Source organism: Neolamprologus brichardi, chromosome 18 (assembly GCF_056152115.1).
Source record: "Neolamprologus brichardi isolate AB-2024 chromosome 18, ASM5615211v1, whole genome shotgun sequence".
NCBI classification, from domain to species: domain Eukaryota; kingdom Metazoa; phylum Chordata; class Actinopteri; order Cichliformes; family Cichlidae; genus Neolamprologus; species Neolamprologus brichardi.
The window spans coordinates 20,294,972-20,322,707 of record NC_142121.1 but is presented as its reverse complement, the minus strand read 5'-3'; the positions used below and the strand labels follow the sequence as shown (position 1 = coordinate 20,322,707).

Genomic DNA, 27,736 nt, shown 5'->3' with positions numbered 1-27,736 from the left:
GCAAACGAGGCTTGCCTCTTGTCCAGCCACATGTAGAACGACATTGAAGAGCACTACACACACACACACAGGGATGCACTGTAAAGAGAGACCAGTGCTGATGCCCTTGGGACTTTACTAGCCCGCTCTTCTGCTGTTTCCTTACTGCACTGAAGCACGTGAGGAATGTACGCTGGCTCCTCTAGAATGTCAGGCACGTCTTCTACAGAAGGGAATGAGGGCGCTGAGGGGGATGGGACGTATGAAGGAATTCTGCGCTGACACATGTTGAGTTGTCTTCGAATGGCTTTCTTTTTCTCAGATAGCGGCGATCGGACTAGCCCCAGCTGACTTGTTGGCTGAATCTCAGCCACAGCTGCCACAGCTGTAGGTCTCAGTCACACTGAAGACCTTTTTGTTTTATGTGTCTGGTCATGCAGAGTGGCCTTTGATACAGGAAGTTTAGTATCTAAACTATGTTTTCTCACGCTGTTGCACAGTACAAGCTCTATGCAATTTGAATCGTAACCTAGATATTAAGTATGAGAGCAGCCGCTATGCTGTGCTATATTTTTTAATAAGAGTGACATATGAAGTACTCAGCAACTCTGCATGATTAGGGAAGCAGGAGAATGATGGGAAGGGGCTATTAAGTCGAGGAGTTGCCATGGAGCATCTCGATAGATCCTTTGGACAATCCAGAGACCAGTTTGACTTTGAAGGGGTCAGGTCATGCTTTGAGAACACAGACTCTGCAGTGGTCAAATGAGAAAACTCACTTTGCCCTACTAGACACACAAGCACACACATATAGGCTGACTAGATCAAAGGGCCGCTGTCCTCTTTGGCAGGCTGATGAGTGATCCTTTCAGAGCTGCTCACACAGGAGTCTCTTGTAATGCCAAGCCAGCTTTATTAGAATTTGAGTATAAGGGAAAAAAAATTATTTAAAAAATACAGAAAATACACACGATTTAAAGGCCACTTGGACTTATTATTAAACTAAAGTTTAGTGGAATCAAGAAAAATATGTATCTGCTTTGGTTTGCATGTTATTGCCACTTCTGTGTGTGTGTGTGCGCGTGTGTGAGAAAGAGAGAGAGCTGTCTGAGCCCCGACTACTGTAAAACTCTATCACAGATAGCAAAGTGTCTCATCTTTTTCAGAATAAATTCCTTTGAACTCGAGAGGCAGTGCCTCCCTGGAGCACATGTTTGGTGGATCTCTGATCTATCTATTTATCATTCTTCTTGTATTACCATTCTAGAAACTTATTCAATAAAAAATACACAAATATTTATTCTTTAATTATTGCTCTTGAAAATGTTGGTGATGGATACTTTCCTAGCTGTGAGCCATGTAGCAAAACAGTCTGTACCAGTCATGCTTTTTGGTGGTCTATCTTTCTAACTGTAAAGTAGTTGGTTACACAAGTTACCAGTGTTAGCTATCTACTATTCATCTAAAGATGATAAACTACATTCTGACTTTATTCTTGTTTCTAAAGAAAAACTAAAACAGACATTTCTATCGCTTTAGACATAAAGAAAGATGTTGATTAAATAACAGTGACATTTGGAAGGTTAGTGAAGTCGTGTTTAGTGGGAGGAGATAAACACCATCGTATGGCAGAAAGAAGGTGCTGAAAAAGGACCAAACATAAGCCAAGAAAACATTTCAGATGAGCCCATCTTAAATATTTAAGCATTTAAATATTTGGTGTTCAGGAGACTGTGAGCCTTAAAAAAGTTAAAGGTTTCAAATAGCATTTAAGTAGTGCTATCTGAAAGCTGGAGATCTAGAGAATGAACACTTATTATTTTGAGGGAAATTGTTTTATTAAATAAGACAAGGCGCAAAGCATTACAACATGTTGAAAAGACAACAGCCTCAGTCAGTGCAGTAGATGCTTTGACCTGGAAACAGGGCTGATGCATCATCGCTTAGCAAGCAAACAGAAGTTCTCTGTTAATCGACGGTGCGGTTTAGTGAAAATTGTAATATTTCAGATTAAAACATATTTTTTCAGTGTTACTCTGTAACCCAGTTTCTTCTCTGATGACTGCAAATCTCCAGTCCACCAAGCTAATGAAGTTACCTACCCCCTACTGGGATGCTTCTTTTCCATTACCCAGAGGTAGTAGTGTTTGTCTCTCTCTAGATATGTGTGTGTGTGTGTGTGTATACTTGTTTTAAAGAGAAATGGCATACTGAACCCTAACATGCACACACTGGCACAGGGTTTCTCTAGAGGCAAAGAGCCTGAAGTTCTTAACTAAACCAAAGCAGCATGCTAAATTATTTAGATTCATTAGCCTACGCGGCGTCGCAAACACTCTCATCTATGCACTTAAGCATACCAGCTACTTTTTGTGAGCTCTGCCTTCGTACTCTATTAAAGTTGAAATGTTTGAAAAGCAGTTTCCTGTAGGTCTAAAGTGGGAAGATTTGGTGTGCCTTACAAGTGAAATTAATGACCACAGGCCTAGAAACTATCAAGGTATTAATTCCTTTCAGTTCCATGCAGGTTCATAGCTCAAGCTTCTGTGGAAGTCAGTTTTGGTAGCCGTTTCAGCACACTGCACCCAATTTTCAGGTAATTCCCATGTCGTCATTGTGCGCCAGGAAGGTGAAATTGGCAGGAAGAATCAGCCATGAAGAACTAATAAAAGCAGAGATAATACCAATAATGACTCTGGTTTACGAAACACAATATCTTCCTGATTAATAATGTTTGTAGCTTTGCAGGTTTATGGTAGCCGTTAACGTTGTAATCTGAGTAATATTGGTTTTTCACAATGGCATTTTATAGTGCACAATTTTAATGAAATGTAACATTTTTATTTCAGTTTATTTTTGCAAACCCTCAAGACCAACTGAAACATGGCCTCACTGATATTCAGGCGTTTACTTGCAACATTCGGGCAATAACTTGACTACTTTATTGCTTTGGGATCTAGCTACAAGGCCAAGGCTAACACTGCACATATTCTGCATTTTTGTCATCACCTGGGTTAATTCCACTGCATCTAAAAATGGCAGTAATATTCCTTCAGCGTCTTACAGAAAGCTTTGTTTAAAGGGGGGAGGGGGTTTTCTGCACTTATCCGGACCTTTTCAACACAAGCCTTCGAAGTTCCACAACTATTTAGTTTTTAGTTTTTCCTCTGTGTTTGTGTGTTCATGCTGAGAGATGTGTAACAGACAACCTGAGAACTATAAATGTAATTTTACTAACTAAAGCACAAAGGAAAAAATTCAATCTAGAGTATGAGCAGGTGGCCTGTTGTAAAAAGGTTTCCCTTACCCCAAACTGCTATCATTTTTTTTCTTTTACCTAGCCAAGGAGCTTTGGTGCCTAAAATAACAAACAATATATGAACAAAGTGTCAGATTAATTGAGCCCAATTCTTTTGCCGCCATACATTTTCCTAAAGAGACTTCTTTGCTTTGTAAAGGAAAATCCTGCTCAGTCTCTTGGTAACGTGTCTAATAGTCAGGAAAATGTCTTTGCCTGTGTGTGTGCGTGTGTGTTTGTTCATGGACACAAATTCTATAAGTAATGCATTTCAATATGAAATATATTTTGTGTCAGATTCACAGTTTTTTTCTTTTTGTTGTACAGAAAGAGCATGTGGCACCATAGCAACCAGGAAAACAAAGCTCTAAAAGCTGTGGCAACTGTTGTATTTCAGCCAAACCACTTTTTTTTTTTTTTATTAATGCCTAACCTTAACCAAGTAGTTTTTAATAGCTAAACCTAAACATAACCATATGACATATCTGTAACACATACCCTACAAATGGTGTGTGAAGAAATGTATGGGTCTCTGGTGTGAAAGTCAAGAATGACTTACTCCTCCACCACCAGTCATGTTCAGGGACACCAAATAATGTTGGGAAATTTGTCATTACAAACATTAAATAATGTACTGTGAGATCAGCTTGAACTGTTATATGTCATTTCTCCAAATTTTGATAGTTGTCATCAGGTCATCACCTCTTTTCATTTTGGTACGCAGATGTGTTGAACCCCTGCATGCCACCAGAACCAATGTACCTTGGCACTGATGACCAATTTCTTTCAAAAGATATTCTGATGTAGAGTGAAGGAGGTGAAGAAAGTTAACACTCTGGTCCAAAGTCTCTCGTGAATTTTCAGCTGGTATGCATAGCATATTAATCATATAATTTTCATGCTCAAAAACTCTTCAGTGACCCCTCATGTGGTTTGTATGTGGGCACAGTCATCCTGTAAGACACCACTCCTGTTCTTGATGTAAAAAGTTGAAAGTGATCCCTTAGAACAACTCCCCCCCCCCCCCCCGATACAAGTGGACTCAAATGATCCATGGCCTCCTAAAGCAAAGCAGAGCCACCACCTCTTGTTGTAGAGGTGTGTGTGGGGGGCAAGTGTTCACGCTCAGCCGCCCTTGAATTTGTCACTCTTCTTACACATCTTTAAAAGATTTGTGGCTTTCTATTATTATATTTATCATATGATAATAAAGTCTCGGTGGTATCTTGAGTAGGTTGTTGCCTACGGTGTGAGGAACATGTTAACATTTCATAAAGATTGCAATAGTTTGACTACTCTCAAAGCTTTGTGAAATCTCTTTTCAGGACAGTATATTTCCACTGTTACCTCGGGCCTCTCTGAGGCGGCAGCGGCTAGTGACGTGATGACTTAAAGGACTGTGCAGGGTTTAAAGGCTTAATGAAGCTCCCAGCTTTCTCCAGCAGGCTCTGTGGCAGCTATCAAGCAGAAAACCACTCACTCTGTCTTGTCAGTGCCACGTTGCTCCCTTCGTACAGTCAGCGCGCCAGATTGCTCCCACACTCACACTTGCATTTCTATGAAAACATTTTCAAAGGCAGAAGGAGGACAGTCTGCGCGATTCTTGTCATTGTTTTGTTTTTTTGTTTTTATGAACGATTACTGGTTATCATAATAACAGTAGGAGGATGCCTTCCAGCGGTTTACTTTGGGTGAATTTTGTTATTCAAATGATGTTTTATTGGTGCTCGTCGATTTTGATCATTTGCAATATTCAAGTGTCGCTTTCACTTAAACCTATAAAACGCAGCCGAACCAAAGGATCTCCGTGTGTGTAAAGGCTCCTGCATCATCTCTGCAGAAGTGAGGCACTGGGGCTGCCTCATCCTTCCTCACATTCACGTTCTCGCCTGACAGCTAATGGTCTTTCTAAATGGCCCATTGCTGAGTCATTATGTAATTGTGTAACCAGATTTCACACGTTCCAGAGCTCAAATCCAATACGCATGTGTTGGTGTGCGCTGAGGTTTTTCTGGCTTTCGCTAGTGTATCCGTGTACCCAAGAGAAAACTGAGCGATCAAAGAGTAGATTTACTGTATGCATTTTACTTTTGTTCACATGCGAGCCGCACGTGCGCAAGCGGTCTTAAACGAATAGTGACCATAGAGTCTCAGTGCTGAGCTGGATGTTAGTATCTCGGAGGATTCACGTGTGTGTCTACTGAGGCAGACTTGGAGAGGATGGTGGTGTCAGCTCGTAGCAGTTAAAGCAAGGGGAACTGTGTTCTGTCTAATATAGATTGCCTTCTTGGCTGACATCCACCACCCTCCCCTTCTCTCCTCTCACGCCGAATCATCCTCCCTCTCTCAATTTCTCTCATGATCGATCCTCCTCCCTTTCCTCTCGCTATCTTTTCTCGCATCTCCTCCTCCCTCACACCATCTGACAGTTTGCATTTATCTTCCCATATCTCTACCCTTTCCTTGCTTATTGCTTTTCATTCTGACAATTAGTGGTCACCCTCCTGGTTGTCTTATTAATAAATGACAAAAACCAACAGCTAACATCATTGCTTTTAGACGCTTAAAAGTCTCTGTCTGATTGCTGTCTCTGTGCGTGGATTTGCTTGCTTGGGTATATAGCATGCCCACTGTGTAAACACTGTAAGTAAAAAAGAAACAGGGTTGTATGCAGCTGAAAGTGCCTTTGTAAACAGTTGAATCTAGGCTGAGCAATGTCATGCTGATATGTCACTGTTGTCTGCCAGCCGGCACATCTTTGATAGGGAATTGGGAAAGGGGGTTGGGAAGGGCAGCGGCTTTTCCTGCCCTGTGGGAGAAGCCCATCCTCTTAGCTGTCTGTCAAGCTGCCCTTGCCAAATGCTCCCCGGAAATCTCGGAGGTTTGGAATAGTCGATGTTCACCAAACAAAAAGCAATGAAAGGGTTCCCCCTTCGGCAGGGTCACGGGCTCGGCTGACTGTCCCCGAGCTGAGCACCACCCCCTGGCCCCGACCACATCCATGAGCGGGGGATTAGAAGCCGGCCAGCAGGGGCTGACTTTATGCAGCTTTGATCAGCAGCAGCATAGCCTAATACCCAACAACATCTGCAACTCTCAGCATTAAAGAGGCCCAAAAAAAGCGGCCTGCTTGCCTGCTAGTCTACTGGACAGAACTGTATCAATTTGGATGTTTTTTTAAATACCACCACTCCAGTGGTGCTTAGACTGATTTGTTTTACAAAGCCCACGTCTCCAGACAGGGTAGGTTGCTTTGTGTTTGAAAATCCAGAGTCTTAGCTTTTTGTTTTCACTAGAAGAAAAGATAGGATCACTTTGCTTTTTGGGGTGGCTCTGTATTTCTTTTTTTTTCTTTTTTTACAGATACATTTTCCTGCTTTGCAGAAACAGAACAGAAAAAGCTAAGGAGGTAGAATGTTTTGCAAACATTATTGTGTAAAGAATGTTACCAGGCGGTCTTTGAATCTTTGTATGTGTCATCTGGACACAGTTAGATAAGGTGTGTTTGGGTGGAGCTGAGCTCATTTCTTTGGACTCTGCTCTAATAGAAAGTGGACAGAGTTGTCATTTCATATCAACAACATATCTGTTGATATGAAATGACCTATTTTGAAGTTCATCTCTCTCAAAAAAAATGCTGAAGCACAATGAAAGTACTTCCTCATTGGTGAGCGAATGAAGAAAGAAAGGTTATTAAAAAACAAGAAGGATGCCACCACACGCCAGTGATTTACTGGAACAGATTTGCATGATTACTGCGCAAGACACGTGCACAGATATTATACTTAAAATTCGAAAATGTTATATCCATAGCGCTCCATTCTTCTTTTAATCTGATCACACTTGGCTATAGTGTTTTTAATTTATTCTTATAGCTTTAATTGCGCTGTTTGCTCCAAAGCAGTCCCTGTATCCAGGTGGGATACACCAAAAACCCACTCAGTGCCACCTGCCTGTCACCAAACACCAGACAGAAAGAAACAAATTGTAACTACTTGATAAAACTGGATAGTTAGCAAAAAGAACATCTTAAAGGAAAGTGAATAATTTACTGGCATTCATTAATTGGCCAGAAACACATCTAAGAGTTAATAGAACAGGTTACTGTCGTTCTTTCTCTATTTGGTGTTTAGAATATCAAAATAAGTAGTGTAACAATTTCAGTTTGTCCCAGTTGGATTATTACAGATGCGTTACATTTCCCAAAACTGAACAGATTCATCAGCAGCTACCAAAACATTTATACAGGTAAGATTTGTTATAGGCGCCCTAAACTGCCAAGTGGATGTTAACAATTAGGTTCATATGTATTTTTGGCATTTCAACTGTTTATCAAAATATATTTTAGTGACATTTATATCTTTAATTGAACGGGATTACGTCAAAATTCATGAATCACAACTCTTTCTCAAGTGACTGCTTGTCTCAGACCCCTTTTTGTAGACAGGTGTTGTCTATTCCATCATTCTCGCTGTAGCATTTGCTTTTTGAAGTCGCTGCTGTGAACCCACTGCATGCTGTTGAGGAAGCAATACATGCAAATAAGAAATGCATCAGAGAGATATACATTAGCAATTGCAAATGTTTGAGCATGCATTTTAGCTGCTGGCACAAAGAAAAGGGGCCAACAAACAGCATTAAAGGATTGGTAGAGCATCAGAAAAGAGGAAGTCCTTTATTTTATTATTTTATTTTTGTTTGAGTCCATGGGTTTCAAGTATTTAAAATACGAATTTTAAATATTATTGTGTCCAACCATACAGTATAGGTATACCCTCCAAGTATTTCTTGGCCTAACTGTATAATAGTGGTGTGTCTGTATAGGTGAAGGCTCAACATCAGCCTTTAGAGAATGGACAGGTGAAACTGTGGCCTGTGTGCAGCCTGTCTCAGTCATGAGCAGGGCAATTTGCTTGTCTCTTTCTGTTAGCTGTGCAGTTTGATAATTACCCAGGTCCTGGAAAAAATGTGAAGGCGTCACCTACTGCACCAGGAAGTTACCCTTCACTTTTCTCTCGTGTCCTTCCCCTGTGGATTTTACTCTCTTGCGCATGCTTATTCTGCCCAGTGTCATTCTGTCAGCAGTTCCTGTTTCATTTGTGGTTTCTTTCACATAAACACTTGGTGTCTTTTATCAACTCTCACTTGGCCTCCACTTTTCTATTTTTCCCAGCTCCTCTGATTAAAGACTTTCCCTCTTTTGTTTTCTCACTACCCCCCCTTCTCTCTTGCTCTCTCCCTCTCTCTCCCTCACTGCCCTCCCACCCTGGCACCCCCTCACCCCTCCTCCCTCTCCCTCAGTGCCACTGTGTTCACATGGCCCCTGCATGTGACATGAAGCTGAGCCAAAACACCCCGGATGCCCGCTTCAGCCCTTCGCTGTTCCAGACCTTGTTAAATTTTAAACAAAACAAAAGGACAGGGGAAGGAGGGAGGAGGGAGAATGAGAAGAAAGAGAAAAGTGAGCACGTGGGGCCAGGGGAATGTGCAACAACATCACAATTTCATTCATTCACTCGTTCTGTCCCTCTGCATCATCACAAGAGCACAGCCCTTTAATTCTTGCCCTCTGTCCATTTACTGGTGTGAAAGGCTTTCTCTTGTCTCTGTCCTCTCTCTCTCTGCTCTGGGTCGGACTAGTTGAGGCTTCAGCCAAAGATCTGGAGTCTGATTACTTCATGGACTGTCCTTCTTTGGTATTAAAGAACAACTGGCTTTGCTGACTTGCAGTCTTCATTGACAAGCTTCAGTAGCCTATCTAAAAAAGTAGGCTTTTTAATAGAAATAGCTAGAAATATGGATGAGAAAAAGCAGAAATCACTGGTTTATTAGTGCCTGAGCACAGCTTTGTGAAATGCAGTGACTTGCAGACAATATCTGAAAAGTTGGGACAGGGGTATGTTTACTACTGTGTTGCATCACCACTTCTGTGTTTGGAAAATAAGAAGAGCAGTTGCTGCAGTTTTGATAGCTAATGGATAAAAGGGGGTTTCAGCTGGTTAGCAGTTCTGGGCCTCCTTTGATGCCTGGCCTGGTCAGGCCAGTTTATCAGCAAATTGTGTAACTAGAGAGTCATACTGCTGGGATACGTGCAGAATGTGGTCTTCCTTATATGAGCAGGGCCTTGTGTGCTGCAGGGCTAAATACAGCAGCCTGACCCATGCCTTCCTCAGGCTCTCTCTCTCCCTGCTTCACTGTCTAATCTTTACTCCGCTATCTAATAAAGCTGAACCCCCCCCCCCCCCCCCCCCCCCGACCCCAATAGATAATTAATAGATCACTAAAAAAGTCATCATGTAGATGCTCTCTCTGTATTTACACTATGTTGTTTAGTGTTAATGGTGCCTTCACAGCTGTGCAAGTAATCCATGTCATACTATGATACAGTGGCAGGTGCTGGCTTTTGAACTATATTGGGTCTATCTTCTCTATAAGAGGATGTCCAGTCTGGGAATTTCAAAAACAAGCCACGCAGACTGTGCTAAGCTTTATTCTTTTTAAATGTTGTCCCTTATATACAGAGTTTTTGATTTCTTGGTCATTTTTAGACAGCCACAGTAGAGAGTAGACAGGAGGGTAGTGAGAATGACCTGCAGAATGTCCTGCACCTGCAGCCTTTCAGCATGTGGTTTTCCTGCTCAACCAAGTGAGCTGTAACAGCAGCCATACAGAGAGTACAGAAAGGGTCTGTTCGCTTATATTAAATACCAAATAAGTGTTTATTTAAAAAAAACAACAACAATACAATTTCTTAGTTTCGACATTTGTTTATATGTTTATATTATTTTAAAATCACATGCAGGTCACCAATCTGTTGTGGCTCTAACACAGACAACCATTCACACCTACAGCTAATTTAGAATTACCAATTAGCATACTGTTGGACATAGTGCTGCACTTTGGGTGAAACTACCCGAGGACTCGAACCTCGAAAACGCCATACAGAAGGGTCCCAGCCAGCCAGTGGATTCAAATCCAGCACCTTCTTAGTGTGACGCCACACATCCATGCTGCCAACATGGCAACCCTTAATGTATTTGATCCCAGAATAACTTGAATGCCTGCAGTACCTCGGTGGATATGTGCCAGATTTAGCCAAGCTGTGAGGGTCATTTATAGCTTCTGATAATAAATGGCGGTAAAGGTTAAGTACTTACTATAAGAAGTGATCTTGTTATCTGTATGTCTGGTTTACCCGCTGGTAATGCTTGGAACTGAAAGTGATTTGATTGTGTTTCAGCTTGGTTTAACAGCTAATCAATCAGGAATGAAAAAGTTGTCTTTGCCACTATGCGCTGCTCATATAAAGACAGGGCTAACTGAGCTTGATTTACAGTTTTCTTGCAGTAATGGTCAAAACACGTCAGCTCAGTGTATCTCTGCTATCAAATGGCACGTTGCATATGAGGAAAAACAAGTTCAGACAGGAGCCTCAAGCAACCTGCAGTTTTCAGTTTGCCGAGCATAATATTAATCCCCACCAATCACACATGCTTTCTTTATGATTTTGTACACTGCTCTGGTATTCAGCCAGTCTCTAGCTCACTCCAGTGCTATTCTAGTTCTGCACGTATGAAAATGTTGCTGCCGCCCACTTAAATCTGCCTCTTTTTTCTAAGCAGGAATCTGTCTACACTTTGATTTGTAGCACATGCTCAGTGCACAGAGTTGATAATATCACATCTGTTGATGGTGATCATCGCTGTTGTCCTCAAAGCATTTTGTGCAGCATTTTACAGCACAATGATCTATACTTACTTGTTAAGCTGCATTGCTATGTTGTTTAAGCCAGCGGTCCCCAACCTTTTTTGCACCACGGACCGGTTTGTGCCCGACAATATTTTCACGGACTGGCCTTAAAGGTGTCGCGGATAAATACAACAAAATAAAACTAGTACCGGTACCGAAAAAAGAAGATTTATTCATAACACACGTGAAAAGACCCAGGAAAACTGAGTTAACGAAAAAAAAAAACGATAACAAAATAACGCTAAAAACCCTGAAAACCATACATTTCACACCCGAGTCTCACTTTCGTGGCCCGGCACCAAATGACTCACGGACCGGTACCGGTTGGGAACCGCTGGTTTAAGCCAATAATGCAGCTAACAACATCATACTTGGCTGTAGAGCAGGGCGATATGACCAAAAATATTTATCATGATATACATTTGAAAATTTGTGATAACAATATAACTAACGATATAATTGACACTAGACAAAATACTTTACAACTCCACAACTTTATTAGTGCAAAAAACCCCATCAATGTATTTTCACTTAAACAAGCTGTTTTTTATGTGCATTAAAGTTATATAAAAATGTAACAATGCAAATTCCTTGCTGACAGTTTAACTAAAAGGCATTTCCAGTGGAAATTGGCCGACATATCCTCAGCATAACCATGTATAATATCCACAAAACTTAAAATGAGGTTTTACACACAATACGGTAATATTATGTTGAAGAACAGTACGTATCACTCCGCGAGGCGCCTGCCTACGGTAGCCGTAATGCTCCGACAATCCATCAAGCGGTGTGGCTTTGTAGCTTAGCAAAGTCATACTAAAACATTTGACAGATTTTTGAGCGCCGTGTAGCACATAAAATCGTTTCGAGGTCAGTAAACACAACCAGAATTCATACATAAGGCACACGGGATTATAAGGGGCACTGTCGATTTTCAGAAAAATCAAAGGATTGATTTTAAGTGTGCTGTATTTTCCAAACAACATGGTAATAACGACAGCCCGCTAGCATGCTCTTCCAAAAATAGTGCTTTGTTGTGTATCTGACGGACGAAAGCTAAACCAGTTCCACACCACTGAAGTTGCAGCATTTTTACAAACCAATTCTGATTCATCCGTTTCATTTAACGATCCGCTTTCGCTCTTCTCATTCTGCGTCGCCGCCATGTACGTATGTAAACATAGGCACTGCGCATGCGTGTTTTACCCATATTCTATCGCGATATTTCATTTTCCTATTGTTGCCCAAAATTACACCGGTATTACCGTGAATGGTATGATATAGCCCAGCCCTACATGGCTGTAAACTGACATACACTAGAGGCAGATTAATCCATTTGCCCACTTTATTATGCCTTCAGCCTTTGAGTTTTAAAGGCATCATGTGCGAGTGGCTGACAGGTACACACACAAAGTCTCGGTCATAACAAAATATGAAGAAAAGGGATTTAGCTGCCATGCAGGAGTTAACAGTGAAATATATACATAAATGTACTGAGAGTTGTCGATCCTCCTGCTCCTGTAATTATGATTTTTACTTATTGTCACATTAACTTTTTAAGGTCTTTGGAGCTTCATTATGAACACTGTCCATTAGGGCTGCACGATTAATCGTTAGAAAATCGCAATCTCAATTCATACTTATGTGCGATCTCATTTCCAAATGACAACGATTTAGAAAGAAAAAAAAAAAAGATGACGACGACAATTGTACCGCATTTTGATCCGGGACGTAATCTGTATGAAAACAAGCGCTCACTCTTCCTGCTCAACAAATGGGCGGAGCCTTATACCACGTGATACAGAAGCTGGCTGCTAAAATTGGCAGGGAAAAAACAACGGAGAGCACGTCAGGGATGACAAGAAAGTGACTGGAGAAAATCCGTCCCGGTCAACTACCCAAACATCAATAACGGGAACCTTATACAGCGCTTCCCTATACCCGTCGAACTCCTGCAGGCACAAAGAAATTACGGAGGCTATTACTTATCACCTGACCAAAGATATGGCTCCCATCAACACTGTGCAAAACGAGGGATTTAGGAAAATGATCAACACCCTAGACAAACGCTACACAGTGCCGTCCCGCAACTATTTTTCTATTGTTGCACTACCTGCTCTATACACGCAGTGTCGAGCAACGGTGGAGACGGAATTTCAAGCAGTACAACATTTTGCGGCAACGACAAAATGTGAGACATTTGTTGTTTTTATATTTATTTATTGTTTTTATGTTCAGTCTCAACTGTTACGAAGTTAATGTGCAGTTAATAAGCGCAATAAATATTTATACTGGAAAAGAAAATCGTGAGAGAATCGTGACCTCAATTCTAAGCAAAAAATCGTGATTCTCATTTTATGCAAAATCGTGCAGCCCTACTGTCCATAAATTAACAAGTAGGTTGTTTATGCCTTTTTAGAACTCTCCAAATGTCATGGAATCGCAGTCGCCAGTGTTGCCATGACTCAAACCATCCACCTGATTATCTGTAGCAGTTTTGCTCTTTTGTGACCTTTAAATTTTCTTCTTCTAATGGGCGTCCGTGTCGGCCTTCAGGCTGTGGAAGTGAAGTTCTGGTGTCTCAATTAAAAGCCTCTATTTTAGATTGCTAATTTAATTAAATTGGTGGCTTACAGATATGAAGTAAGATTATTATTATTATCATTAATACGGGAGGACCGTGCTGAAATGCAGAGGGGGATTTCGACTCTGCAATTGACTTTGATGGCTCATTCTGGTGTTATTAAAGTTTTTTTTTTTTTTCTTTTTAGAGCCATGGTGCTCTGTGCCTATACCACATACTGTTTGACTGTGTGTGTGTGTGTGTGTGTAAATATCCCAAATGTCAAGTTTGTCATCCACGCATTACCATTATTTTCTCGTTTCTCGCCATTTGAAAGGAAGAAATATTCGTTTTGCTGAAAAGGGCAGTGGCATGATGATGAGAAGAGAAGGGTGGCGCATCAGAGAGTGTATGTGAAATGTCCCATCTTAATTACTGTCAGCATTATTAATGCTGTGGTACAAATGAACAGGGAAGCCCAAGGTGACAAACACATGGGAGTCCCTGTATGCTAATTAGTCACCGACGTAAACGCAAATGTGTGAGTGTGTGTCTCCATGCTTGTGCAACCCACCGCTTTCAGTTTTAACCTTTTGCTCAACATCAAACCTTCGCTCGCTTACCAATTACTATACTCATCTCGCCTCTTTAGCCTCTGTATCAGCAGGAGGTGTTGTCAGCCTGCTCCTTATCGCCGCTGTCTCTTCATCCCTAGCTCTCGTATTTCACCCTCCCTTGATGCACTTCCCAGGGGGGGTTGAGTGTGAGGGGGGTAAGCCTAAACCTCTCTGTTTGGATGGGTGTTATTGTACTGTGCTTAAGATGACAGTACCCACCTCCCCACCCCTACCTCACTTTCTTTAAGCCCCACATACAGTATAAGGCACTGCACTTTATCAAGGCTGTATAGAGTGCAGCAGAAACAGGCTGCTGCTGCTGCTGTATGCAGGCCATTAGCAACTGCTGAGTGACAGAATGCGGAGGCTGAAGTGACACAGTGTTAGCGCTGATGAGCAACCAGTGTTGCGAACGATAACATAATATGTGTGTCTGTGAAAGCTCTTGCATGATTTGGGTAAATCTTAAAAATAATGCTCCTAAAGGAGAGCATTTTTTTCTGATTCAGTGATGAGAAAATTTGCACTCAAAACTTTTCTAGAGGCCTGGTCAATATCTTTGTATGGTTTGTTTGCTTTTGTACATGCATAACTGGAGCCACAGTAAACATCTTGCCTCTTGAGTATAATTTGTAAAGTAAAATGAAAATGCACCACCCGTTTGAGAAGCCAGAAACCAGAAAATGCTTGGTTTTTTTCCCAAAGTGTCATTAATGAAACATAGTGGTCTCTCAGCTTGTGAAAACAGTAATAGCAGCTTTGGAGAGACCTTCCTGTGGTTTAAAAAAAAAAATCTGGATTCAGGAGACAGACACCCTCTCTACTTTTAAGATTAGGCTTAAAACTTTCCTTTTTGATAAGGTCTATGGCTAGGGTTGGATCAGGTGACCCTGAGTCCTCCTTAGTTATGCTCCAATAAATCTAGGCTGCTGGGGGATTCCCATGATGCATTGAGGGTTTCTTCTTCAGTCACTTTTTTCACTCATTATGTGTTTATGCACCTCTCTCCATGTAATTATTAGGTATTATTAATCTCTGACTCTCTTCCACAGCATATCTTTGTCCTGTCTTCATCTGCTCACCCCCAACCAGTCGTGGCAGCTGTCTGCCCTCCCTGAGCCTCGTTCTGCTGGAGATTCTTCCTGTTAAAAGGGAGTTTTTCCTTCCTACTGTTTTCTTTGTATTATTGTGGCGTCTTTACCTTACACTATAAAGCGCCTTGAGGCAACTGTTGTTGTGATTTGGCATTATTTAAATAAAATTGAATTGAACTGGATTAAAAACAGAACTTTATTTTTATGACAGAAAACCTTTGTTTGCTAGACTTTTTGGCACAGCCCGAAGAGCATGTTGTCTCACATTTTAACGTACCCCTCATGTACTGAGTTCTGATGGTAATTATAGCCAACATAATAAAGGAGCTTGTGAATGTATGCTTGAGTTCATATTGGGTTTAGGTAAAAACTCCTCGAGGCAGATGCTGTTAACACGGCATTGTTTCTTTGCTTTGGGATTTTCTTTAATTGCAACTTCATACTACACTGCAGTCAGCCTTTGTTACATTGTGCATGCATTGCCTGTGTGCTAGCTTTCCTCATGTGTTTGTCGAAGAGCTGTTAAGACCAAAGGCAAGTGCTGCATCATTCATGAGTGTGTGCCACCCTGTGCCCAGACTGCAGTGACCCATAGCTGTCAACAGTGTATCCTTGAACATAATGGCACAGGTTGTGCTGAGGACACACTGCAGAGACCACTGGCATGTGGAGGTCTGTGGGTGGGGCCAGGGGATAGGTGGGCTACTTGGGGTTGTAAATGGAAGTTGTAAATGGAGAGAAGCGCTGAATAAGGCACTAATATAAATGCAGTCATTTCTCTCTTTTTGTTTTAATTCTCTTTTTTGCTTTCGGGTACTGCCTGTACTAGTATATTTTAAAAGATGGCTAAGGTTTTTATAGGTTTGCAAAAAAAAGAGAGAGCAAGAGAGGGGTCAGGCTGTGAGTAACCTGGGCTAGAAATCATTCCCTACCCACATGAACAGCCACTGAACCACTGGACAGAAGAAAGTGAGAAAAAAACAAAGTGTGAATAACAGCTGGAAATACTGAAACCTGACATTATATATACAAGGGAATGGTTTATGGAGAAAGATGTGTAGGAAAAAGGAGGAATTTTGGTCCTGCTGAGGGCTTCTTGTCCTATAAAATATTTCATATGCACGCGCACACACACACACACACACACACACAGAGCTGAAACCTGTGTGTGTGTGTGTGAGAGAGAGAGAGAGAAAGCAAGTAAGACAGAGACGCATTACATAACTGGACACCATGGCTTTCCTGCCAGTTTACTATCACACAGCAGTAACTCAGTTCACACGTGTGCAGGCTTGCTTTATTTTGTGTGTGAAAGCTTAGCAACCTCCCGTTTGTTTCTCACGCGTTCATGACCTGCTGGTAATTTATGATTTCCCTACTTAGCCAACCTCTTCCACACCAGAGGACAAATTCATCATGCAGTGCAGCTCCACATGAAACAGCATTATCTTATATATATTATATAAAGGCTAGAAGAAGGGTTTGACAGGAATTACATCTGACTTTTAGCTGGCAAGATATTAGACAGCTATTGCAAGTGACTGAATCTTGATTCTTCTCGCCTCATTTCTTAAACAAAACATACAAAAACACACACAAAAGAGGTTTTACTTCTGTTTGAAGCAATCCGCCAATACTGACTGAACATGTGTTTTTTTTTTTTTTAGGTCATTTGTGTTACTAACATAATAATAACAATGATGATAATAATACTACTACTAATAATAATGATAACTTGAACTGATCATTTACAGAACAGATGATGGACAGTCACTGTGACATGTTCCTCGTGAGATGTTTATTACAGTTAAATTATCACAGTGACAGTTTTTTGCGGAGCTATTATTACTTATTTTGTTATTCAAAAAAACTTTTTTGAGTATTTTAAACAAAATATGATCAATAAAATGAATACTCATCGTCAGCGGTAATCATCCACTGTAATTTACAGACATAACTCATCCGAACTACAAAACCTAGCTCACTGATTTTATCACTCAGTTTCTAAATCTGTCAGCTGGAAACAACAGTATTTTGTGTATTTTCAGGTTTACTGCTGACTGAGATTTACTCCCATAACATTTTCATTGCACTTTCCTCTTGTGAATCTTTCTGCCTGAGGTGACAGAACATGCCACTAGCCAATTTATCCCGTCTGTTTATATTGTGCATCTGTTTGTCTTTACATCTATTATCGTTTCACTTCTTCACCTTAGCCCATTTTTATCTTGTTCTTGTTAGCGTCAACTTTTCTTTCCGTCCATAGAGCTCCATTTATTTGAATCGTTCTCTCTGTTGCCTTATACTAGACTGCCATGCTTCCACTATTGATGCTTTTAACATGCCTTTTGGCCCTCATCTTTTTCTGCACTTGTAGAAAAAGATGATGCACAAGCATACTAATAATTAATTTGGGAGTCCAACAAACTTCCACAGCCTTGGAATTATACTCATATACTCATAACACCCATGCTTTCAGTTAATTTGTAGTACACGCTCCCATGCAAAAAACTGTATGCATTCACTTGAATACAAAAGAAAAGCTAATAAATGAAATAAATGAGCTTTTGTGTGTCTGTGTATGAATGTGTGAGCTAGCTGACCGGGAGCCCTGTGTATTTCAATGTAAGGTTTCATAACACACACTCATTACATAACAGCAGCAGGAGTGGAGCTGGGAAGAGAGAGGGGGAGCACAAATGTACGTCAGTATCCAACCCTTTCACTGGCAGGAAATCACTGGGGAACATCTTTTTTTTTTTTCTCACCCTGATGCCAGCACCTGAATTTGAAGCATCCATAATACAATTCTATCCACTGCACCTAAGTGGCATTTAGTGTTTTTTAAATAACGTGATGAAGCATGTTACCAGTGTAATGGGTGACTTGAAGGACTGTGTTACTTTTATTTAAAGGCACAAACATGATATGTTTAATATTTAAATAGCTGCACAGGATGATTCGCTAAACACTTGTTGAGCCTTTATAACTCCTCGTGCCAACGGTCAGGCGCATGTTACACATTCATACATCGTTTGCATTTGCAATTGCGTCTGCCTTTCAGTACTGATTTATCTCAGGTTAATATGATCTGATATGGAATGATATTAAGTGGACTGAGGTTTTTTTTCTTTCGCCCAGCATACATTAACTAACGTTAGAAATTAAAAATGCAGAAGTGCAAGTGAGTGTGCAAATGGGCAAAAGCGAAGTGACAAAAAAGGCAGCGTTAAAGACAAATTCATCTTCAGATAAGACAACCCTTCCTTTATCCCAGTGCTGCTCTGCATCCGGGCATTATCCCTGCAGGTGGTGGGTGGTAATGCAATGACCTGATAACTGGAGTTGTACAATGCCTTTAATAGCAGAGGACTGTTTAGTTCCCTTCTTCCCAGGGGCAAAGGGTAATAATGGTTTGATGGAGAAGATATCGCAGGCTGTGACCTCATTTGGATTCAGGATGTGTTTCACTGGACTGAGAGTTTGAGAGAGTGATATTTTGTGTAGTGTCTGCGTGTGTGTGCATGTTGCCCTCCTTGGTGACAAGTTTAAAAGAGATGAGCTTTCAGAATTTTACGGCATCCTTCACACTAATAATTGTCCACCTCATCCTCTCTGTTGTGATAGAGTGATGTCACATGGGCACCTGGGTCACTACAATACCCTAGGCTCCAGTTCTCATCTCTCTGGCTCTGCTGTGCTACTGTTGGGGGGAGGGGGCATCACCTCGGCTGTGCTGTTAAGACTGAAGGATGTCCACTGACAGCAGACAGGAGCTCGAAGCTGAATGTAACTCAAACTGGAGCCAGTAATTAAAGCACTAAAAAAAAGTGAACACAGACAGTAGACTACCTATCATATCCTATATCCTTATAACAGAGTACTCATCAAAATGACAATTTTATACTTATAGCAGGCTCTCTTTCTCTGATTTATAAGGTATTACTAGGTATCTGAATAATTCAGAATGTTAGAAAAATATAGCTTTATGCTAGCCACAGTAGTTCGATCTTTTACATTATTGCCCATTAATTTTAGGCTTTTAATTTTTTTGATGCATTCATAAACGAGCTTTAAACTAGACTAGAACAATATTGTTTTAAAAATGCATTTTTTCTTGACTTTTTAACTCGAACTTTTTCCAGTTAGCTTAGCTTAGCATAAGAGACTGCCCCTATATGCTAACAAGTTCACAGTGCTAACAAGTTAATATTGGCTTAATGTTTTTCAGGTTAATCGTAGTACAGTATGTTGTCACACTAACATAAAGTAGACAATAGTGTTCCCATATACTAATAGGCTCACATATGTTAATGTCTATATTTTTGTGTTTTTTACGTTCATCTCATCATCACATTAGCTCACCATGTTATCATGCTAAGTTAATATGCTTAGCATGATAACGTTGCACGATAACACTTGATGTATGCCAACATGTTATCATACATAATTTACAAGACATTGGCCTCATATCTCAACAGGCTCACGACGCTAACATGTTAATATTGAGAATGTGTAATATTTTTAAGGTTTATCCTATTAGTTTAGCATGTTACGCTGATAACATTTACATAATGTACATGATGCTGAGGGAGGATCTTTTTTTCCTCATCTAACAGCAACTAAATTCTTAACAGTTTCATATTTTGACCCTTGAACATTTTATTAAACTATGCCTCCCTTTAAAAGTTAAAATTATTCAAACTTGAGCCCTAAGACAACAGGGAAATGTAGGACATTCATGCTCAGCGCAAAGTAAAGTAAGAATACACAGATGCTGTATTTGCCCAACTCTAAGCACTTGTGCAAATTTAGTGTCACGCAGTGATAATGCAGGAACACTTATTTCCCATGCAAACATCCACCTCATCTCCTTATCACTTTTTACACAAAGGACAGCTTGACACATTTCACACATCAACACCTCTTTAGTCCCTGAGGCCAAAGCAACCCCTTCTGTCTGTTTGGACCGGTTTGTGCAGTAACATCTGGAAAGTTTTAAAGAGCGGTTTGTAGGATTACAAAGTTACAAATTAAGGGTTACTCATTACAAAAACGATGAAACTGTGCGGTTTAAACGGGTTTGAGACCTTCCTAAAAATTTCCATTGTGCACTATGTTTTTTTTTTTTATCACTTCCGCACATTCACAGTTCAGCCTGTGTATATCTCTGAAAGGTACAGAGAGGTAAAAATGTAATGTAAGGGAAAATGTGGAGTATTAACATGAATACAGCAAGCAGTCTGTCACCCGCGATGGCTTTTGCCACCTTCGAGCATGGCTCATCAACCACTGCCTGTCACTTTTCATCTGAGTAATCACCTCAAGTCTTCCACAGAGCAGGAGTACTGCTGAAGAAATAAAGAAAGGAATAGCAAGACTCAGACTGAGGGACACAGCAAGTAAAATGTAGGACAAATATCACTCTCTTGCCTGAGACAAGTCACCTTTGAGTAGGTATATTTTGAATTGTTGTGTTTATATATGTTTGAAGCAGAGGCATCTATTTGTGTTGGAGAGTAACAGATGGCTTTTCTGTTTTACATCTCCATGTACTTTCTCCAACAACTCCTCTCAACTCCAGTTTGCTTTTTGTAAATGTATAAGACATCTCATCAAAGTCTCTTTTAGTCAGTTTCCTATGCTGTTAAATATTTATATGATTCATTTTGGTTGCATTTAAAGAAGTAATATATATATACTGGCTTGGAAGCATTTATATATCACCAGAGTCTTGCCAGTCATTAAATTGGATTGGTCATTGCTTATAATAAACAAGTGTGTCTTTACAAGCTCATGCTCGGTTGTGACTTATGTGGGTCATTGATGCCCTACGGTATGGCATGCCCAGTCCTTTACAGATAGTGTGCTAATGTCAGGTTGTATTCTTATTATTACCGAGAAGATCCACAAGAAAGAAGTGTTGATCTGTTAAATAGGAGATGGATGTAGAGAGGCTGGCCTAGTTGACTGATTGCTAACAATGACGGATGACAGGGACATAGGGGGAAAGGTAGTCAGATTTTCTAGTGCGCCAGAGTCAGCTCAGGGCTCTTTATTTCATGTCACTGGACGTTATTGCCCAAAAAACTCACTATATACTTTGCTGGTAGATATCATACAATATAGATGTCTGTATTCAGAGAGGGCAAGGTCCTCAGTGTCAGTAGTAGCTGTTACATCTTCGTGCTTAATCTTAAATTAAACATTAATGTGTGTTTCACAGGGCTGAAGTCCTGAAATGAACTGAAGAAGTGGAAGTGCTACCATAGCAGTAGACTAAAATGGTCTTTGGCATGTATAAGTTTATCATCTGGATATTTTCTCTCTCTTATCAGTGATTGCATTTCAAATCATTGGGACGCAAGACTAGTGGGACCATTATTTGACCAAAATTTGCCTTTGCAGGTTAACTCTCGCTCTGATTGTTTCAGTATTTTTAGGATGTACAGTATTTTCAAAGGCTTCTTGGAGCTGGAATTTACTGGAAGATTGTGCAGTCAAAAATAGAGAGAAGTGTTCTTTAAGAAGAAATTAACCAGTGGTGTTTTTATATGTGTTTTATTTTTTTCCAAGTATTGTGATAGCATTCTAGGGACTCATTTGTATGTACAGTAAAAACAGAACAAGTATTTTTACTAATGATTAATTTTTTTTAACTATACTCAGAGGTGCCGAGCCCACAAGGGCTTACAGGAAGAAAGTTATTCTTACATAGAGAAGCAATAAAACTATGGGGAAGTATGCAAATGCTTAGCACATTATGCAAAATTGGATAAGCTGTGCTATTTCTTTCCATTGCATCGTATACCACATAAATAAATATATGGCCGTCTCAGAAACCGATGAATTGAGTAGCTTCTAGTGAAAGATCTAATTGAGTTGCAGATTTCAGAGGGTACCTGTAAGCTTTTGCAGAAGTAAGATTTTCAACATTGAGAGAAAGTCAGGTTTCTAATAGTGTCGTTTGTTCTTTCATCCTGTGAGTGTGTGCATATTTATGTTTGTGTTAAAGCAGTAGTGGTGCACACACTTGGATATTTGAGCCTAATGTGGAAGGGAAACTGTTATTTCCTGAGCCTGGGGAAAAGGAAGGAAACCATCTTTAGATACCAACACACACACACAAACTGTACTACTCCAGCTCCTACATACAGTAGGGCTAGGAATAGACTGACTTCTGAACATGAGCACACCCACCTTAAAGAGCCTGACTATCATTTTTCAAATTCACAGTCTTATGCATTGGCCATATAATACGAGATAGCTGACCACAGTGAGTAACACCATCATTGTTTATCATGTTTTCACTGCAAGTGGGATGTGGTTCATGCATTTGGAATAATGACAGATGTCTCCTATAAGTTCCTTCCCCTACAAAAACCAGGAAAAGACCCTGGTTTTCTCTGATCTACCTCTGTAAACAGGATGCTCACGTCAGAGTCGCACCCATTTCTCTGTTTCCTACGTTGTGCATTCCCATGGCTAGACTGAAATGTACTTCCATCCAGTCATCCCACGTCCATGTGAGATGGTTGTAAACGGCATTGTCAGTACAGGAGTAGCTATCAAACTTAGCACAAAACCAGCCCACTCAAGCTGACTGTATTCTTCTCCTTATGAGGGGAAAAAAACACTTTCTGATTTTGGGTCAGAATTGGATGGATGCACGCATGAAGATGGTTAATCACTGTCACACTGTGTGTGTGTGTGTGTGTGTGTGTGTGTGTGTGTGTCTGTGTGTGTACGTTTATGTCAGCGAGGATAAGAGTAGGAGGAGGAGTGGGGTGTATGAGTGCATGTGTGCACATATGCTTGTGTGGGAGAGAGCATGCTCCAACAAAAGACCTAAAAATAGTAAGACTATGCTCATGTGACATATTGAGGCTAAAAGCTTGTGAATAATTTGTCTAATGCAACACATTCTCCTCCTAAGCTCTGTCATGAAAACATGTTCCTGCTAGTAACCTCTGCCAGCCAGCAGGTTGGAAGGGAAAGTTGTATCCAGCCTGTTTCAGTACCTCAGTTGGGTTTTCTGTCTGTTCATGGATGGCATTTGGATCATTTTTATATGTTTCAAGCAGGTACAGTAGTCGAGTTAAGTAAACACAGATACCAACCTGATAGTAACTATGTAATAGTCTTAGTTTAACTTAAATTTTCAGTCTTTTAAGTTGTTAATATATCTTTACGTTATCAGTTCAGTTCCTTATCTAATCTTCCCCTTCCCCACGCATATCTACAGTTTACCTCGCTTATCCGAACCATTTATTACAAGCTGAAATTGAAAATAGACACCTGTTATATTTGTCTGTTGCCTTGTGAATATATTTGTGTGCGCCACTCGACTGGACTGAAGTTAAATTGGAAACCAACTTTGCAAAGTTGCAGATATGTGAATGAGGCATTAGGATTTCGAAATGCGATCAAGGTATAAACAAGTGTTTGGCTTGTCGTGTCTTGTCTTGCCAAGACGACTTGTTGACTCATTTGAAGCTGTGCATGCAATATCATTATATGCAATTATATGCAACAGGAATGATGTTCCAAATCTGTGAAAAGAATAAAAAGGGAAAGGGACCGCTTTCCTAGCGTCTGGTATTTTCTTGTCTGTACCTAAAATACTTTATACACGTAGTCACAATAATACAAATCATTAATGGTGTTTCCTGCAAAGTGGATGGTGTAATAATGTCTCTTTAAAGAGAGATAAAACCTTCAGTTTCATTTGCTCCTTTCACACTCCACTTGTTTCAGAAGTACAATTAAATGAGTGTGGAGATCAACAGTGGGGGTTGTGGGGGGGAGGGGGGGTTTGCACAGAGGGGACAGTTTGTGTTTTTTTTTTTTTTCTTTTTGGAGGCAGCATGAATGACAAAAACAGAACATCCAGTGATGTTCACTTATGCCTTATTCTCAAGCATGAAATGTCACAAAGACAGTTTGTTGAGTTTTTGTTTTTAACAGATGTATTATTTTAACAACACCTACAGTGCTTAATAAATCTATTGACCACCGCCAATGTAAGGTTTTTGCTACAGCTGCCCTAAATTAACAGTATTGCTCACTGACATTTTTTGTTTCTGTAATGGATCTTACTTTTTTTTAAAAAGTAAAGCACATTATTATTATTTTTTTAAATAGAAAGTACATTTGTGTGTTTCTTGTTTTTATGACAGTTGGTCTAATAAATTTAAGCACTACACTTAACACAAAAGAGCGAATCTTTAGCTCCTTGAATCTCGAATTCACCATCTCAGGCTGAGTGAGATGTAGTACAGATGCCAGATTCATGATATTACATATTTGGTTAAAAAAAATGCCTGTGAGGATTTGAATAATCTAAAACGTACAGAGATAGCTAATCTCTTATTCACATATTTGGAAAATATTGGTAATTATCTAATTGGATTTATGTATTAACCTAAAGTAAGAAAACAGAGAAAGAATGTTACATATATCTTTTAAGCTCATTAAAGCATATTTATTCGCACCAATAGGCTGTCAGCTTTTAATGCCTACTGTGAAGTCAAAACTGGCTGCCAGAGCACTGAGAGGAATTCTGAAAGAAATGTTAAACATATTGTCATATACACTGGACAATAAACAAACAAATCCTTTTGATCATAATGAGCTTTGTGCACAGTATAAACCTTGTTTAAGCTGCCGTTAAAGGCATATCTTCACATAAGTAGTCCTTCATTTAAAACAGTAAGAGTCATCTTTTTTGCCTAGAACCACAGACCCGATATGACTCATAATATGCACATAAATAGATTTTTTTCCCTGCTTAATACATATTTCTGTCATTTCTGAAGTGTGTGTTAAGCTGCAAACGTGGGGTGTGTTTACCATGTTTCACTTCATATTTTGCTCACAGACGTTTTTCTTCTCTTTAAAATCGAGCTGCTCCTTCATTTCTTATCTTAAACTTCTTTAGAGCCTTGCCCTCTGTCAGCAGCCCTGTAGTTTTAAGAATACCGATACAGCTCTCCACTATAGTTATGCACGGCTCGTAATTGACATTTAACAACAGTGTTTTGTGTTACATACTCAGCATTCTGTCAGAGCAAATATCCTTTTGCAAACGAGACTATTGATTCTGCTGTGAGCACAAGATTAGCTTGCACCACTGAGGAGATGTTAGGGCTCAGGCGCTTTGCTAATTTCAATAAATAAATAAATATCCTGGGTCGGTTTGAAACTCTGCGTTTCTCGCAAGATAATCTGATAATCATCAGATTAAAATGTGTATGTATTCTCGTGACCGTCGTCTTAACCACGCCAGCTCATGCAGTGCCACACAAGATACAATCTGCATGTGAAAGACCTGAATTATTTAAAGCCATGAGAGTGTGTGCAAGTTCTCACTTGCTTACCTTACTGACTCTTTCTTCCATAAACTCTCCACTGCCCCTCCCCAGCCCCTGCTTTGCTAAGTGTTTAGAAGGAAGTGAATAATGTGTGAAGGAGACGCCACAAGAAAGATGTGGATAGTTTACAGCGAGCCACAGGACAAAAGACATTTTTCTATGACCATCTGTCGCTTGGAAAGGAAAACTTCTTGCGCCATGCCACGAATCTCTTAGCCAAATTAGAAAGCAATGAGGTTAAACATGCTGCGAAAGCAAAACATTGAAGCTGCAGATAGCAAGGGGGAAATCCAAAGGCAGGCAAGTTGGACAGATAGAAAGGGGAGATGATAGAGGGGAGGAGGACAGCTCACGCCAGCCCAGGGAGATTTTTGCGGAGGTGGAGGTAGACAGAAAGCAGGTGGATGTTTAGACAGAACGATAACACAGCCTGGCTGACAGAACGCCTGATAAGCAGCCTGACTGTCAGGTTTGGCAGGCTAGCAGTGAAGTGAGAGATCCATGCAAGGGGGAAAGGCAGACAGACGGGTGAAACTGAATAAATGAGACCCAGATATTGTAAAAGCATCATTTTAAAAGAGGTTTACCTGGGGTTGAATTTGAGACTCTAATTATGTGGGTTGCACTATTTTGAATGCAAATCTGGACTATTCACATCTCATTCTAAAGCAAAGCATCCAATGGCGACAGTTGTGCCTAATATGTTTAGACTTCATGCTAAGCCTGCATCGTGATGTTAGCTCTCTTTGGCGAGCCGGATAAATATTGTCAATTTTGAGCTGCCTGAATGTTCATTGTTTGCTGTTTTTTTGTTTGTTTGTTTTTCGTTTGGTTGCTTGGTTTTTGAGTGACATCTTGACAGCTTGGTGGCGCAGTGGTTCGAGTCAGATGACCGTAGGTGTAAACTTGCGAACCTGAATGTCTCACCGTATTAGCCCTGCAACAGACGGTGACTTGTCCAGAGTGCAGACTCCAGTGTCCTTGTGAGCTTTTAGCACAGAGCAGTGTTATAACAAAATATAGACTCAAATAATCAGTAGAACGGTTAAAGCCTGTTTGCTGGGTTTGACTTTATATTCATGGGAAACTTTCACTATGCCTTGCTCGTACCAGACAACTCTGACCCTCCGATCCGAATGTTGCAACAAAAATCAAGGCTTATCAGACCAGGCGATGTTTTCCAGTCTTCTGTTATCGAATTTCAGGTCAGCCTATGCGAATTGTAGCCTCAGTTTAATGTTCTTAGTAGCACCCAGTAGAGTCTTCTGCTGCTTCAAGGTTTGACACATTGTGCATTCATTGATACTATTCTGCATTCCTCGGTTGGTTATTTAAATTACTTCTCTTTAAGCTACTTCTCGTTCCTTTCAGCTTAAAGAGTTCAGGCCAAGCTCTTCTGACCTCTGGCATGAACAAGGCCCAAAGAACTGCTGCTTGTTGGATATTTTCTCTCCTTTGGACCATTTTCTGTAAACCCTACAGATGGCTGTGTGGGAAAATCCCAGTAGATCAGAAGTTCCTGAAATACTCAGACTAGCCCATCTGGCACCGGCAACCTCGCTATGTTCATAGTCAATTAAATCAGATTTCTTATCAATTCTTAGTGTGAGCTTGGACAGGTCATCTTGACCATGTCTGCATGCTTAAATGCATGGTGTACCAAACAAAGTGACCCATTAAAGTATATGCTTGTGAGTGGTGTTGTATAGCTGTCTTCACTACCCTAACTTTCTCTGATTTTCAAAAAGTTTCTTCAGTGGTTTCATGTGGATTCTAACTGCAGCAATAACTGATTCTGTCTAATCTGTATTCACATCAAGTCTGCAGTGCTAACTGGACAAAACATTTCTTTCTCTGTTTCAGGGAAGCCCCAGAGCATCGAGAGCTCAGAGAGGGTCCAGCTGTCTGGAACCTACAACGTTCGGAAAGGGAAGCTTCAACTACCAGTCAACCGCTGGACCAGACGCCAGGTCATCCTGTGCGGCACTTGCCTCATCGTCTCCTCTGTGAAGGAGAGCCAGACAGGGAAGATGCACATCCTGCCCCTCATTGGAGGAAAAGTA

General features: G+C 40.4%; 1 protein-coding gene across 1 annotated transcript in view; it reads left to right on the top strand.

The window, feature by feature from the left end:
- The window catches only part of phlpp1 (PH domain and leucine rich repeat protein phosphatase 1), a 46,522-nt gene that overhangs the window by 3,786 nt on the left and 15,000 nt on the right, over positions 1–27,736 (top strand). The window contains exon 2 of the mRNA XM_087831447.1: positions 27,537–27,733. Within this exon, the coding sequence (XP_087687573.1) occupies positions 27,537–27,733 (197 nt within the window). The remainder of the gene's footprint in view (positions 1–27,536; positions 27,734–27,736) is intronic.